Source organism: Artemia franciscana, chromosome 12, assembly GCF_032884065.1.
Source record: "Artemia franciscana chromosome 12, ASM3288406v1, whole genome shotgun sequence".
Taxonomy (NCBI): domain Eukaryota; kingdom Metazoa; phylum Arthropoda; class Branchiopoda; order Anostraca; family Artemiidae; genus Artemia; species Artemia franciscana.
In genome coordinates this window covers 19,967,093-19,983,763 of record NC_088874.1, presented here as the reverse complement: position 1 = coordinate 19,983,763, position 16,671 = coordinate 19,967,093, and the positions used below count along the sequence as shown (strand labels likewise).

The window sequence follows — 16,671 nt, the reverse complement described above, 5'->3', positions numbered from 1 at the left end:
AGTGAAGAAGGGTTTTATCGCCGTTTCCGTTTTCCCGCCGTTTCAGAGTAGACATTTTGGCAGAAAACAACACATTTTTTCATTCATTTATATTTGTACTAAAACTTTTCTTCACCTTCCTGAAACACCGCAAACGCGGCACAAATAATTCAGAAAATGAAAAGTTACTGTCGTCGAAAAAAAGGCTAAGCCAGCTCAATTGTCGGAAAACTCCATAATAAAGATAGGGTTTTACGGAGTTTTCGGAAGAAGACTAACTAATACAACCAAAATTTCGAAGGAACCCGAAAAATGGTTTTGAATTCTTTTTAGAGAAAAAAACTAGTTTTTTTTAACCGAAAGTAAGAAGCGACATTAAAACTTAAAACGAACAGAAATTACTTCGTATTTGAAAGGGGTTGCTTCTTCATCAACTGCTTCATCCAGATAAATTTGCTGCTTCATCCAGATAAATTTGCTCTTTACGCTAAAGTTTTTTACTGTTTTAAAAAGGAGAGTTGAGAGAAAGAGTCAAACTTTTGCGTAAAGAGCGGGGCGTTGATGAGGAAGCAGCCCCTTTCGTATACGAAGTAATTTCTATTCGTTTTAAGTTTTAATGTTGCTTCTTACTTTCAGTTAAAAAAAAACTTGTTTTTTATATATTTAATTTCAAACAAGAAACCACTCGGAAACCACATGTTTGTCGTGGTTTTGAAAAGAAAGTAGTGTGGATACGGGAAAAAATACCTAACCCGAAAACGAAGCAGAAAACGTAAAGCACAAAGCAGTCGCAGTTAAAAAATACTGAAAATAAAAAAGTATGGTACTGATTTTGAAAAAATGCCGAAAAGTGTCCATTTTTCAAAAAGCTGCCTTTTTTACCCAATAGTGGCGCGAGGTCACCCAGAGTTAAATATTGTCAAAAAAGCACTAAAAGTGACCCTTCCATTTCTGTATCCATTTCTGACCGTCTTTTGGTAAGAGAATTCTTGTCAAATAGCATTTAGCGTCACTTTCTGTTAAAAGAAGACGAAACTATAAAACTGACTAACGAAAAATACCTTCGTGACTTATGTCGTGCGAATTCTTGTTGGCAAAAGTATTGTGGCGATCAGCTTTATTAATCAATGATTTAATTTATCGTAAATGAGGTTTTGGGAGGATGTTTCGCTGTCACACTCGTCTCGTATCGCTAAAATTTAGTTTAAGAAAATTTTCGTCAAATAGTATTTTAGTTATAGTCACAGCTTATAGTTAATCTTCTCGCCGCTTTTCTATACATAGACGTGGTTATATAGACGTGGTTATATTTGATATATAGACGTGGTTAGGTTTGGTATTTAACATAGTTTGTTCTGGGCGGCGTGCTTTCCCTATTCCTCTGTTGTATTTTACACAACCATTCTACTAAAATATTATATTTTATCATATTTTGGTATATTTCATTAGGATTAACCTAACTTCACTTCTTGGTTGTGGTCACTATACCGCTTAAGTGCCATATTCAGATATCATTATCTAAATCAAAGTCCCCTTTTATTAGTTTCTTACACAAGTATGGAGCTCTTGTTGTAAATGGGGAATACATTTGGGACAGTTCAACAGTTCAACAGTTCAAATATTTAAGGGCTGATGTTCTTCTTAGAATATGCAATTTTGCTGCAAGCCTACGTCTGTAACTTGCAATGGTAGGAAAAAACACTTATATTTTATAAGACTTACTAGTTCCAGATAAATAGACACTTTGAGCCAGAATTACGATTTTACTTAGACTTAATCTTAGAAAACGATCTAAGTTTGCATGGAAAGTAGGATTTTTTTTTTCTATTCTCACATAATTTGTAGTCTTTTTCAGGTATTGTTGAATCTAAAACGAAATAAAAACAAATTTCAAATAACCGATTCGGTAGATGGAAAAAAACTAAATTTCTGCTATTAAATGAATGCAAAAATATTGTCTCACGTTAAAACATCAAAAAGGTAGGACGGCAGAAAAGTAATATTTGAACTTGTACATGAAACACAAACCTAGAAATGTCAAGAACAACAAAATAAAAACATTTGCCCCCCACCTTGAAATCATTTTACGTCGATTCATATCTGAAAAACGCAATTTTCTATAATCTCTCTAGTGTTGTTTCAAAATTATTTTTGATGGAAAAAGGACCCTGAAAAAGGCCATAAAAATAGCTGAAAATTGGCACAAAAAAGACAAAAAACCTGGTTTTGTTTTTGTTTTGATACGACCTTCTGCGTAGGTATATTTAAATATTTGAAGCCCTCACAGGTGAATTATAACTGCGGTAAAAAAGATACTTGACCTTGTGGATTTATTAAGCAGCATCAAGTATGATTTTTATGATACTTAAAAGTAAAATTTTCTTTCTCATAAGAAATACAATACTTTTTTATCTAAGACACCCAAAGCAACAGCTTCTTGCAGCTTTTAAACAAAAACACGTTTGATAACAGTAACAGGAACAACTGTTTTAAGCATTAAATTGAGTCGTCCAATAAAAACATGAACAGATTATTCTTGGAATCTTAACCTGCGAATCTATCGAGCTTAAGGATCATTAAAAATAAAGGTTTTTACTCACCGTGGAAATACACGTATCCTTTTTTACAGGGAGAGGAGGGAATAAGCTAAAAAAAGTGGAGATCGTGAAGTTCGAAAATTTTGACTTTATAGTTAAAGTGATCAGAAACTTCAAGTTTCAACTAAAAGGTTTAGTCAAAGGCAGACACATACGCTCAGGCCTCTAGAAACAGAATTTCCTCCTAAATTCAATATGATATTTGTTAGCATTAAAAATTCAATTTTAAGCTCTTTACAGACCCTCAAATATAATACTATTTTCTCTTATTTTAGATATGGCATATAAACTGTGTTAGTGTAAATCTTGTTAAAACAGGTTTAACCATAGAAATTGACTCTGGCAAAATTGAGAATCAATAAATAAATAGGAAATATATAATATAGGCTAGAGCCTATATTTGGGTAAGGTTAGAAAAGATAGATTATGTTAAAATTGAATTTACAACGGAAGTGAATGCCATATTTGGATTCAAGAGGAAAATATAATTCTAGGGGTAATTGTGTTTCTTTGCTATCTGGTTATTCTGTTAAAATAATTATTTAATAAAATTCTTAAGCTACTTTGTAATATGCAGAATGTTTCCATTAATCAAACTATCATATTTGCTTCCTTTGTTATACATTTTTTTTGTCAAACAGTTCGTGGTAACGAAGTGCAGTAAGGAGCAACTCGGCTCAATAGTAACCAAGACTCTAAAAAATGGAATTTTGATACCAATAGTTACATTAAAAGAATCGCTTTTTTATGCTGATTCTAAATATATTGGTTTGTTCAAATTTAGTCCCATTTTAATGCTGATTCTAAATATATAGGTTTCCTAAAGTTTTGTTCCCATCAAAGGTTACGAGCCTATCAAAATTTACCTTATTTTATAAAATAGGGGGAAACAGCCCCTAAAAGTCATAGAATATTAACGAAAATCACACCATCAGATTGACCGTATCAAAGAACCTTACCATAGAAGTTTCAACCTCCTGTCTACAAAAACGTGGAATTTGGCATTTTGTTTGCCTGAAGACAGATCACGGATGCGTGTTTATTAATTTTTTTCCCAGAGATGATCGTATCGACCCAGTGGTCCTAGAATGTCGCGAGAGGGCTCATTTTAACGTAAATTATAAGTTCTAGTGCCCTTTTTAAGTGACAAGAACAATTGGAGGGCACAAAGGCCCTTTCTCACGCTCATTTTATTCCCAATGTCACTGGATAAAAGTTTTAAAATAGTCATTTTGTTCAGCATAGTTCGAAAACATAATAATTATGTCTTTTGAAACGACTTAATTCCCTACAGTCCCCGGGGGAGGGACTGCAAGTTACGAACTTTGACCATTGTTTACATATAGTAAAGGTTATTGAGAATTGTACAGATGTTTTCAGGGGGACTTTTTAACGTTAAGTGGGGGGAGGGCTTATGTTCGATACTATAAACCCTGAAAAAAACACATATCCGTGACCTTCCTCCTTGAAAAAAAATGCAAAATTTCACATTTTCGTAGATGTAAGACTGAAACCTCTACAATAGCGCTCTCTGATATGCCAAATTTGACGGTCTAATTTTCATGCCACTGCCCCCTTGAGGGGTATTATTTTGCTTTTTAAAATACCCGGCAACTTTTCTCAGGCTTGAAGCTTTTGTTCGTTAACATTAAACTTGATTAAAGCTTACCATTTGATCTTTTATCTTTCGAGTTTCGGTTACTGCTAGCCCACGCCACTGCTTACTTAAAGTTTATTACCACGAACTGTTTGAATTACCAAATTCTAAGAACAAAGCATTGTACAAAAAAACGTGTCACATTTTTAGCTTTTATCTACCACAAAACTTTTTCAAAATTTTTTAACAGCATTCACCCTTAAGTTAGTTTTGTACCTCTTCTAGTTGATCTGAAAATAAAATTTAATAGCATCCCCTAAAAATTCTATCTATGCTCTTTGACAACCCTACAGTTACACTCTTTTGATTTAATCAAATTTAATGAGCAAAAGTAGTAATAGAAGTAGCTCCAAAAAATTTAACTTAATGCCCTCAGTCGTTCTTGGGATATTGCTGAGATGTCTTATTGGCAACTAGCATAAAAACTGTGGGTTTTGATTTAATTTTAAAATCATATTTAGTTTTTAAGCATAATGGGTAAATTTTTAGGGAGTCGACCTACCCAATAACCCTAGAGATGTATGTATAATAGACTGTTCAGTCAAGTTGAACAAAATGCCTGTCTTAAAATTTTGATTGAAAGTGTTTGGAAAATTATGGGCTAAACAGGAGAGCTGTTTGTCCTCCAATAACTTTTGACTCTTAAAATGTGCACTAGAACTTTTAATTTCTGATCCAATTAGCTCCTATAAAATATCAATGATATTACTAGCTATGATAGAGCAGTTCTGCCTATGATATTGCTTATATGCCCTTTTAATACTTGCATGCATATAATTTTTTTCGTTCAACTGAAACTTCCCCTAAACGTTCCCTAAAAGTTTCATTTTAATGTTTTTAATTGCATTAGTTACAGTAAACGTAGAGACATTATTAAAAGTATACAAATAGTGTCTTCTGGCTATTTCAAATTTCGCCACAACTTACCCAGAAAGGTCTAACTTTATAATGTAAGCTGTTACAGTGATATTGTTTTGCAACCCTTTTGACAATCTACATGATATAGTTTGCTTTTATTTTGTTCAGCAAGTTCAACATCAGCATAAATATCCCTCTAAAGCTTCACCTTAATACCCTTAGCTTGTATGGTAACAATTATCATAAAGGTATTTCCCGAAAGTTAAGATTAATAAACACAGTCATCCTTGAGTAATTTGTATAGTAACAATAGTTGTATTAGCAGTAGTAGCATTAGTAGCAGTTTGCAAATAACATCTTTGGGTTGTTTTTAACGTCCCCATAATACACGATGAAAGTTTCAACTTAATACCTTCAACCGTTCCTCAAGCATAAAGTGTCATCATACTTAATAGTTTGCTCCCTACAGAAACCAAGCTAATGCCTCTGTAATTACCACACTCACTCATATCACCTGTTTAATGAAAAGATTGGTTCGTCTACAATCCCTTTTAACTTATAAAAAACGGCTTGAACTCTTGGTTTTTGATGTAATAAGCACCCTCCAAAGTTTCTGCAACCATGAGGAGATGGGGTGGATGGAGAAAGGGCAGCTCCCCTCTTCTATGGAATAAATTCTGATCATTTTGGGGTTTATTGTTACTTTTTACTGTCATAATAACTGCTTAAACCCGAAATAACTGCTTTCCCGTAAAGCATTAGCAATTAGAAAATAATTGGACAGTTTTGAAACGTTTTAAAGTTTCTTTAACAGTTTGTTGTTGTTTTTTGTAGAGAGGGGTGGGGGGTATTTTCAGCGGAGCCTGTTTTCTGGGGATTATTTTTTGGGGAGGAGTTAACTCTTAGAATCATTTCTATCATTAAAATACCGACAAACTCCTTCCTCAGTCACGGAGTAAGGACAAGATAAGATTATTCTTCTCAAATTTATAGATTACGCTTGCCCCGATATTACCCAAATTTCATTCTCTTCTATTTGGAAAAAATTGTTCATTTTAATTCCGTTGCTAAAATTTTACGGTCAGTAACAGTGATTAAATGTGCTATTACTCAAGTTTCCTTTTATCATTTCAGAATGTTTATGAAATATGGTACTTATAAGAACGAAATTTAAATGAAAACATTTTGGACCTCAAAGGTTTTAAATGGAAACTAGGTGACGAATACCTAAAATATTTATATTAGAACCATGTTTTTTCCAAAATCGTATTGTTTGTTCTTTTATTGCAAAGAACAGTTACGAAATGTAACTAAAGAAAGACTGCCAAATGTTATTCGATATTCTAAAAAACAGAATTAGGATAACTATAAATATGGTTATCAAATGGTTATCAAAACAGAAAATAATGTGTACAGTAAAAGAGGCTTTATTTGTCTCTACACCTCGCTCTTTCTGCTAAAGTTTAGCTTTCTAAAAAGTTTTAAGAACGAATCCTGAAACGCAAAATCCTTTGAATTGGAATGAGAACCTTATTTCAAGCACAAAAGACTTTACTGTAATGATTGAGGGATAAAGATGGGGGCAGCCCATCTCTTATACGAAATGATTTTGTTCGTTGCTAGTTTTAATGCTACTCTTTATTTTCAGTTGAAAAAACTTTGCTTACAAAATTAAAGTGTTTTTATCAGATTAAACGCTAAGAAACCCTTTAATCTTTTGCCACGTGGAGATGGTGAATAGGCCAAGCACGTTTTCTTAGCGCCATTGTTTTTCTTTTTACTTTTTAGATAGCTTCGCTCTAAGTCCCTCAAAGATGTGGAGAGACGACGAGCGCTGTGGAAGTGACAAAAGGGATGAGAAAATCATTTACTTTTACCTAATTGATGATCCTACTGTGATTGCACAATGTAATCCTGCCGGCAGCGCCCCATGCTGTTCCTCCTATGGCTGGTGCGGATTGGGTACGCCTTGGTGTGGATGCGATAGCTGTATAGACTACCGGGTAAGTATTTTTGGCTATTTATTTATCTATATTAAAATCTCCTTTAACTCTTTTTCCTGAAAGTATTACTTTACTTTAAAGAATTGATACGCTGAGATGACACCGAGCCGGGACAATGCCAAAATACTGCTAGAGAGCAGTAATTGACCTTAATCACAACTTATCTACATACATTCACCTTTAGAGGAATTACTGATCAATATCGGTAATCATAACTAGAAATAAGAGTGGTCCCGAAAAGGTTCCTTGAGAAATTCCGACACGTTAACTGATACTTCAGCGTCTTTAATTAATAATATTTTTTGGTTTGCATCCAATCTCTTAATTTGGTTTGCAACCCTGTTATAGTGAGTGATAATTCAGACTATTTTCCTGTACTCTCCAGCTTTAGCAATGAAAAAACGTTGTGTAGGAGTACTCCAGCATCTGCTTCAGCTTCTTTTAGGTTTGGTCTGATTGAATTGATCCGCCTCAGATCCCATTTAGCTGAAAAGACATGGGAAATTTGGTTAGAACAATGGTTCTGGTTCAAAGTTTGATTCCTTTTATGAGTCAGTGAAAGAGTCTATTTTTGACGTGTGCGCTCTGTCCCCCTCTACTTCAAGATCAAAAAGATCTATTCTTCTTACCCCATGGATGACCCTTGGTCTTTAAAGAGTTGGAGTAGAAAAAACTCCCTTTGGAAAAATTCTAAGTGAGCAAAGCCATCTTTGATTCTGCACGTCTTCAGCAATTCAAACTCTACAGGAATCTTTTCTACTCCTTGTGCCGGAAGGCCCAAGTCCTGTATTATTCCAAAAGGTTCTTGGATTGTGGGAAGGAAGCTCGAAAGACTTGGCAAGTGATCAGTTCTGTCCTATAATATTCTTTTCTAGCTTCTTCTATCCCTCCATGTCTTGTGGTTGGTGTACCCCCTCCTCAACACCTCAATCTTTTCGCTAAACATTGTAGTACTTTCAAAAAAGCGCCTTATTTCTCTAATTGAATGGCTCTTGTGTTTCAGAAGTAATTTTTAAAGAGTTGGGAAAAATTCAAACTTTAGTGTAAAGAATGAGATGTTGAGGAGGAACCCCCTGCATATATATAATAATTTTTGTTTGTTTTAAGTTTTAATGTTACTTCTTACTTTCAATTTAAATGTTGCTCTTAATTTATGACTGTTTTTGAAATAATTCCAGGAAATCTGGCCCCATGTGCACGGAAAAACCCCCTCCCTATGAAAATATCCTCTTGACAATTCAATCCCTGTGAAAATTTACGCCAGACAATTACTTTGAACATCTCCGTGCGTAAAATTGAAACGGAAAAGAAAAAGCAAGACATATAAAAGAATTGTGTATAAGAATTCTGGCAAATTCCAGCAGTGTATAATTTCCCCTAACGAGTTTTCCCCTAAAATAGTAGAAAATTTGTCATTGCTCCCACCCGAAAATATATGCATGCATCCAAATAACAAATACTATGCCTAAACAATGGACACATTTTATAGCTTAACGACCTTTTGCCTGTGGCTTTGACGGGTTCGTGTTATATCCAAAGGTTCGTAATACTGAACTGTAAGTATGAAACGACCCAGTTCAATAGTAACCAAAACTCTAAAAAAAACAGAACTTTGATACCAATAGACATTTCAAAAGAATTGGATTTTTATGTTGATATCTAACATATAGTTTAATTAAATGTAGCTTTATCCATTAAAGGTTGCGAGCCTAAGAAAAGTTTCCTGATTTTAAAAAAAAGAAGGAACCAACCCCTAAAATTCAGGTGATTTTCATACCATCAGATCAGATCAATCACCTTATCAGAGAATCCTACTGTATAGGTTTCCAGCTCATATCTGCAAAAATGTGGAATTTTGTATTTTTTGCCAGAAGATTGAACCAACACGGGTGTTTAATTATTTGTTTTTTTAAGTGCTCATTCGAACGGACACTAAAAGTTATAGTACCCTTTGAAAGTGAGCAAACAATGGGAGGGCAATAAGGCCCCTCATTCGCCCCTTTTTTCCCAAAATAGTCTGATCGAAATTTCAAGACAACCATTTTGTTCATAGTAGCTGAACGGCCCAATAACTATACCTTTGGATATAATACGAACCCGTCAAAGCCCCAGGCAAAAGGTCGTTAAGCTATAAAATTTGTCCATTGTTTAGGCATAGTATTTGTTATTGGGATGCATGCATATATTTTCGGGTGGGAGCAATGACAAATAACGTACGCTAAAGTTTTTTAATGTTTTAAAAAGAAGAGTTGAGAGGAAGAGTCAAACTTTAGCGAAAAGAGCGGGGCGTTGGTGAGGAAGTAGCCCCTTTCATATACGAAGTAATTGCTGTTCGTTTTAAGTTTTAATGTCGCTCCTTACTTTCAGTTAAAAAAAACTTGTTTTATTTTATTTAATATATATATAAAAATAATTGGATTCTAATGCCTAAAGATGACTAATTGTCATAGAACTTTAATGAAAATCACACCATCAGATTCAGCTTATCTAAGAATTCCACCGTAGAGGTTTAATGCTCCTATCTGAAAAAATGTGGAATTTTGCACTTTTCTTCCAGAAGAAAGATCACTGATACATGTTTATTTGTTTGTTTTTTTTTATTTCCAGGGGTGATCTTATCGACCCAGTGGTCCTAAAGCATCAGGAGGGGGCTCATTCAAAAGGAAATTAAAAGTTCTTATGTCCTTTTAAGTGAACAAAAATTGAAGGGCAACTAGGCCCCCTCCCACGCTCAGTTTTTCCCGAAATCATCCGGTCAAAATTTTGAGGAGGGCATTTTGTTCAGCATAGTCGAAAAATCTGATAACTATGTCTTTGAGGATGGCTTAACCCCTCAGTCCCTGGGGGAAGGACTACAAGTTATGAACTTTGCCCATTATTTACATACAGTATTGGTTACTGGGAAGTATACATACGTTTTCAGAGGCGATTTTTTTCTGGTGTGGGGAGGTTGTTAAGTGGGACAATCTTTCCGTGGAGAAAACTGTCATGGGTGAAGGGAATTTTTCATAAAAGGGGAGCTGGATTTCCAAGCATTACTTGAAAAACTATCAGAAATTAAATTGAAAAAAAAAAGTTTTTCTATTGAAAATTAAAATGAACTGAAATTATTGCGTATATGAGGGGTTTGCCCCCTTGTCATTACCTCATTCTTTGCACTGACGTTTGTTTTTATTACTTTCAAATAAATTATTAATTCTAATTTAACGGCCTTTATAATTCAGCAGTTATTCTTAAATAGTTAGAACTAAGTTGAACTTTAGCGTATAGACCGAGGTTTTGACGAGGGCGCGATCCCCCTCATATACGCAATAATTTCTGTTCGTTTTATGTTTCAGTTGAAAAAACTTGTTTGATTTTTATTATAAAAGAAATTTCTAAAAAATGTAATGTTAAGCAGGGAGCAAATGAGGGGAGTCACATACCCAAGACAATATCCTTCTCTAGTATTAGTTCAAATTATTCACTGCAGTTGTAAATCATAACTATTAAGCTTATTGCTGGAAAAAAATTATATATAATCTTTATTATTCTAGACAATTAAATAGAAAATTACTATTAAATGAATAAAAAACTATTTTTGCAAATAGTAAACTTTTAAAATGGATATTCAGGAAGCATGTATATTTTAGGCATATAACACTTTTCAGTGACAACGCTCTAGTATTACGCGTAGTAAAAAACGAATAGAGTGGAGAGTGGATAATTGTGTTCTTGTGCTCCTTTTTACGGAATCACGGATTTCACTTTCTTAGAATCAACCTTAACCTAAAAAAAAAAACTAGTTTTTACTTTACGGGTATAAAAAAATACGTAAATTTAGAATTGAATTTAAAAATACTTTAAAAAAATCAATAAAAAGTCAAAATTATCCAAATTTAATTTAAAAAATGAAAGGCAAATCCAACGAATAGAAGACAGTGAGCAAATGAGCAATGAACACAATGACAATCAATTTAATGTATTTTTTGTTTATTACTAGTTTGCCTATAATTTGCTGCTGCAATCTAAAAATAAGGGAAATTCAAGAGAAACTACCCTTCGGTAAACTCCTCTACATCGGTAACTCTTTTTCTGGCAACAATTTACCAGCATCGGAGAACCAGGTCCATACATCAAACACTCAATAATGCGCTAAATCAATAAACACGAACATCAGTTGTTGTTTTTTTCATTTAAACGGTATGCGCTTTACACAATAGAGTTAATCCCACACTGAGTAAAATGTATTGATCTGCATTTTATTTTAATTAATCAATAAATTCATTGTGATTGCATATGCCGGAATAATAGGTTCAAAAAAAATTTATTTTGATAGGTGGAAACCCCCCAAAGGAACTTCCCGATCTTCCGACAATCTTTCGGGAAAAATTTCACCCTACTATAAAATAACGATAGCATTTTAAACTTAAAACCAACAAAAAAAATTATGTTGTATGCTAAAGTAATGAAAAGGGTGTTGGCTAAAGATACCCCCAGGATAAAGATAAGATGTTAAAATGAAATTTTTAAAGAATGCTGAGAAAAGGGACTGGAGATAAAAAAAACCTTCCACTGTCGTTTTTTTCTACCTGCTTATACAATTACCCCACACATCAAAACATCTATCATCTGTAAAAAAAAAACTGCCTGCTGCTTAGAGTTTGGCTTGTAATTGTTTTTAGGGTTAGTAATATTCTTGCAATTGTGCAGACTTCGAAATCACCATTATTTAAAGATAATATGAGAGAAACTTATATACAGAACGAATATATATACTGATGCTTAGATTAATTTTATAGATTAATTTATTGTAAATGTTTTATTAATTTCTTATCATGGGACTGACCTTCGCTTGGTTCCTGGTACCGGTGACGGTAGGCATATATATACATATATATATATATATATATATATATATATATATATATATATATATATATATATATATATATATATATATACATATATGTATATATATATATAATAATTACTTTTTATAATAATTACTATAATATAAGTAAATTACTTTTAAAGAGAAATTACAGACTGGGACACCCGGACACAAATCAGGATAATAATTACTTTTTATAATAATTACTATGATATAAGTAAATTACTTTCCTTCTCCAGTTACATTTCATAAATACTGATAAACAGTTATACATAATGGTCTCATACGAGTGGTCATGGCTCTTTATGTGTGTTTTTTAGCTCTTTGTGATATTATTTATGCTTTTCATTTTACAGGGAACTACCGAAGAGTCGAAAACAGAAATAACATCATCACCAGGCGATGAATCATCAGCGTCAGCTATTCCCACAGAAGAGACTACGATAACCTCAACTCAAGAACCCACCAGTGGTTTCACTACAGACGTACCCCCTGAGCCTTCCTGTAACGAGGTAACGTGTGAGCTGTGGTTTCTACCTATAGTAATAGTTGTACCTATTGCATCTCTTATCATTATTGCAGTGATAGTATATTTTTCATGCTTCAAAAAAGCCAAAACATCTTCAACTTTGATGAACAATCAGTCGGAGTCTTCATCTCCAAGGTAAGTTAAATTTCAATAGATATCAAAGACAAACCCAAATGGATCTCAAAGCCAGAAATTCAATTCGTAGTTAAAAATAGAGCTTGTAAATTAATGTTTTCCTCTCTACCCGTTAAATATCCCCCTCTCAGAGGATGCACGTGTGTGTGACATTTTATAGAAATTTAGATATTTTTTTAGAAAATTTACTCATTTCAAGAGATAATACCAAATACAAGGTTACATTGGACAGCCTATAAGGAATCATTACTGGCAATACAATAGTACTGTCCAAGCAAAGAGCCAAGTTGATGTAATGTCTTTGAAACTTAGATTTTTAAAATTCTTTATCCAAGGCACTTTGCACTGGAGGAGTTGTCGTGAAAACTTCTTAGGGTTTTAGGCAATTGAAATTTTTAAGTTCTGGTGGCTTTTTAAGAATTATAAGTGATTGAAGGACAAGAAGTCCCCCTTCTACGTGTCTTATTCCTTTAAAGGCAGCCAATAAAAATTTTGAGATAAGCATTATGGTCAGGATATTTGAAAGGTCTGATTGCTGTGCCCCCGGGGATGACAAGCTCCTCACACAGCCCTTGGCCGAGGGTTCTAAGTTGTACAATTGGTCTGTCCTTTTCGTATAGCTTTGTTACTGGGGGCATGGTTTTTTTTTATCCTTGGTATGTAAAACGGCCAAGGGTACTAAGGTGGAGCTTTCAGAGACTGTTGAGAAGAGGAAAATAAATCAAACCCCAATAAGTGGAAGCAGGTTGTAAAAAGAGCTTATGTCAGAAGTGGCTTAGGGTGTTAAGTCGAAACTTTCAGGGAAGAATGTAAGGGTGATCGGTTGATCAAAAGGCAATACGCACACTCTGCTACTACTACTACTACTACTACTACTACTACTCTTAATACTACGACTACTACTACTAATACTATTACTACTACAATTAATAATTGTAATGGGACTGCTACTAAGCCTAAGGGTATTAAGGTGAAACTTTCAGGAGTGTTGAGAGGAAAGTTGAACTAGATCTACACAAAATATGCATACAGGTTAACAAAAGGGCATACGAGCAATAATTTAAGAACTGCTTAGAGCATTAAATTAAAACTTTCAGGGCATGATGAGGGAGATATTCAAGTGACAAAAAGGCAATATTTCCATAATGCTTCTGCTACTAGTAATACTACCACTACTATTACTAGTACTACTGCTACTACTACTTCTAGTACTACTGCTGCTACAAGTATTGCAACTCTTACTGCTACTGCAACGACTACTACAATTAAAACTTGGGATACCAAATATGAAAATATCCAGGAATATTGACGGTGAAGTTGGCCTAAATCAAAACATAATGTGCATGTAGGCTACAAATATCATAGCATAAGTGAATAATTTCCTTTATTATTAAAAATTAGTGAAATTTCGGTCAACATATATTGAACAAAATTTGACACTGATTGATCACTGACACTGATGCTCGGCTAAAATACCCCTCTCATTGTGATATTATAAGACATGTTTCTGATGAAGTCTCGCCGAACGATATATCTTCAATAATTAGGAATTGCATTAAAGACGAGATAATTCGAAAAATTCATTCAACCAATCCTGTCTTTGAAATAAAGGACAATTTAAAAGTAGCAATGAACAACCCTATAACTCTGGGCTTTGAGCACTTTATAATAAACATGTATTGGTTTTTGCCGATGAGGTTTTTTCAGTTCCAAGAGGATGGTTAGGCTTCTAAGGACTGTAAAAACCCTACTCGCTGTTCTCGTTGCAGTGGTAATCATGCGAACAATAAAAATAAACCCTGCAATGCTGCACTGAAGTGTGCTCTCTGTAATCAAACATACCATCCGTGCTACAGTGTTAAGTGTCCCGTAGTAAGAAAGCTCATGATGAAGCCATGACCAACTTTTAACTAAGAGTGTCTTCGTGGGATCTGAATGGTGGTGTAGTCAATAAACTCCCACTGATTGAAAGCTTGATGTCTTGCAACGACGTTTTGTGTCTACAAGAATTTTTCCTTCAGCTGACTTGCTTTCCCTGTTAGAATGGAATGGCAAAATTTGCTTTTTCGCGTTGCCAGCTAAGAATTCGGGCATAAAAAGACCTTCCGGTGGATTGGTAATAATAATCAGCTCTCACCTTTCTGCATCAGCATTTGTCAAGAACGAGTGTTTCCTTGACATAGAAGTTGTAAATCTGATAGTATTTTGCCGCTTACTTACCAACTGATTACAAGAACTTGGCTTACGAAGAAAAGTTCTCCCGTGCAAAATAAAGCATTCTAAATCTTTGCATCAGTGTGCCTATGCATTTCATCGTGTTATCCTTGCCGGGGACGTGAACTGCCACCTCTCAGTGTCAGATCAGTCAAGATTTTAAATACTTCTGTCTGCCCTATCCAATCTGTATGTTGTCCTAAATGACTATTCGTATGATCATTTAGGTTGTATGGTCATATATCCATAACTCTGGAGCGACGAATTTGCTTAATTTCATGCTCTGCCCGAATGGAGTGAATGCGAATGGCTCAAGTCATTTTGACTTTAGAATTTTGGTATCAGATCATTTAACAATCCCCAACTCTTTTGTTATTGATAGTGTTCTCTTTAAAAAAGATGAAAAGCAACGAGAGTGGGAATTCAAATGTTACTGGAAGAAAAGAAATACTGATGTATATAAAGCATAGCTTGGTGCCACACTTGAATAAATTAGTCAATCCCTTTCCTAGTGCTGCAACAATCCTCAAAACTCACCGAGTTGGAGAAAAAAATTTTTAATCAACATTTACTGTGTTTTATTGCAAAGAATTTACGAAATGTAACTAAATAAAGACTGCCAAATGTTAATCGATATTCTAAAAAACAGAATTAGGATAACTATAAATATGGTAAAAATATTACCTTTTTTCACGGATTCTAAATGGATGTATTAAGTCTCTAACTATACCATTTGAAAGCTGCCAGCCGGTGAAAATCTAAAATGAGAGTTAGGGACAATTTTAAAACTTAAGACAAACAGAAAATAATCTGTATAAGAAAGGAGGATTTATTCGTCTCTACACCTCGCTCGTTCTGCTAAAGTTTAGCTTTCTAAAAAGTTTTAAGAACGAATACTGAAACGCAAAATCCTTTGAATTGGAATGAGAACCTTACTTCAAGCACAAAAGACTACTGAAATGAGTGAGGGATAGACATGGGGAAAGCCCACCTCTTATAAGAAATAATTTTTGTTCGTTGCTAGTTTTAATGCTGCTCCTTATTTTCAGTTGAAAAAACGTTATGTTTTTGTTTTCAGATTATTTTTCTAGTCCTACTAGTAATTACCCCTCCCCCCCTTACCCTTCCCCGATGATGTATCAGGAAAACATCCCCCATAAAAAGTTTTATTATTATCAATAATCCTATTAGGTTTCAAAATATGATTTGGCGAACAAAAATAAAAACGATTCAAATTAATGAGTTCAATATAAACGTAGCATAGATAAGTTTCACCAGTATCATAGATAGGACAATAACACTGTCTCAGCCAAGAGGGATGAGGGCAAAATGTTTTTTTTTGCATTTATTTCTTATTTTTTAGACCAGGGAACTTTGTAAACAAGGAATTTTAGTGGAAACTTTGAAATGGGCTCATTCGGTTGGAAATTAAAATTGAAAGTTCTAGTCCATTTTCAGATTTCAGGAGTGATCGGAGAGCAGCCATCCCTCTCTCCACGTCCATCATTTTCTAAACACTTCCAATCAAAATTCTGAGATAGTTATTTTATTAAGGGTAGTCGAAAGGTCGAGAAAATATGTATGAGGATGACAACCTCCACCCACAGTCACGAGGGAAAGGGCTGTAAGTCATGTCCCAAATAAGAAACAAATTTAAACATCTTCTTTTCACTTTTAGTAATTTGCAGTCTTTTGTGAGAGCTTGCTTTGAAGTGATGTTATCCTTATGCTTTTGATGGAGGAGGGTTAATATTAGACTGTGGAAATAACTTTTTGGGAGGAATTCCCTCAAATTTTATTGGGCACACTTTGGCTGGTATTCATGT

At 34.1% G+C, this 16,671-nt stretch overlaps 1 protein-coding gene across 3 annotated transcripts in view; it reads left to right on the top strand.

The window, feature by feature from the left end:
- The window catches only part of LOC136033820 (uncharacterized), a 45,576-nt gene that overhangs the window by 19,300 nt on the left and 9,605 nt on the right, over window positions 1-16,671 (top strand). For 2 of the 3 annotated variants that reach the window (XM_065714747.1, XM_065714746.1), the window contains exons 3-4: window positions 6,880-7,094; window positions 12,324-12,479. In XM_065714747.1, coding sequence (XP_065570819.1) covers window positions 6,906-7,094; window positions 12,324-12,479 — 345 coding nt within the window. In that variant the 5' untranslated portion in view covers window positions 6,880-6,905. Of the gene's footprint in view, window positions 1-6,879; window positions 7,095-12,323; window positions 12,632-16,671 lie in introns of all 3 variants that reach the window. The other variant, XM_065714745.1, reaches the window with a different exon arrangement.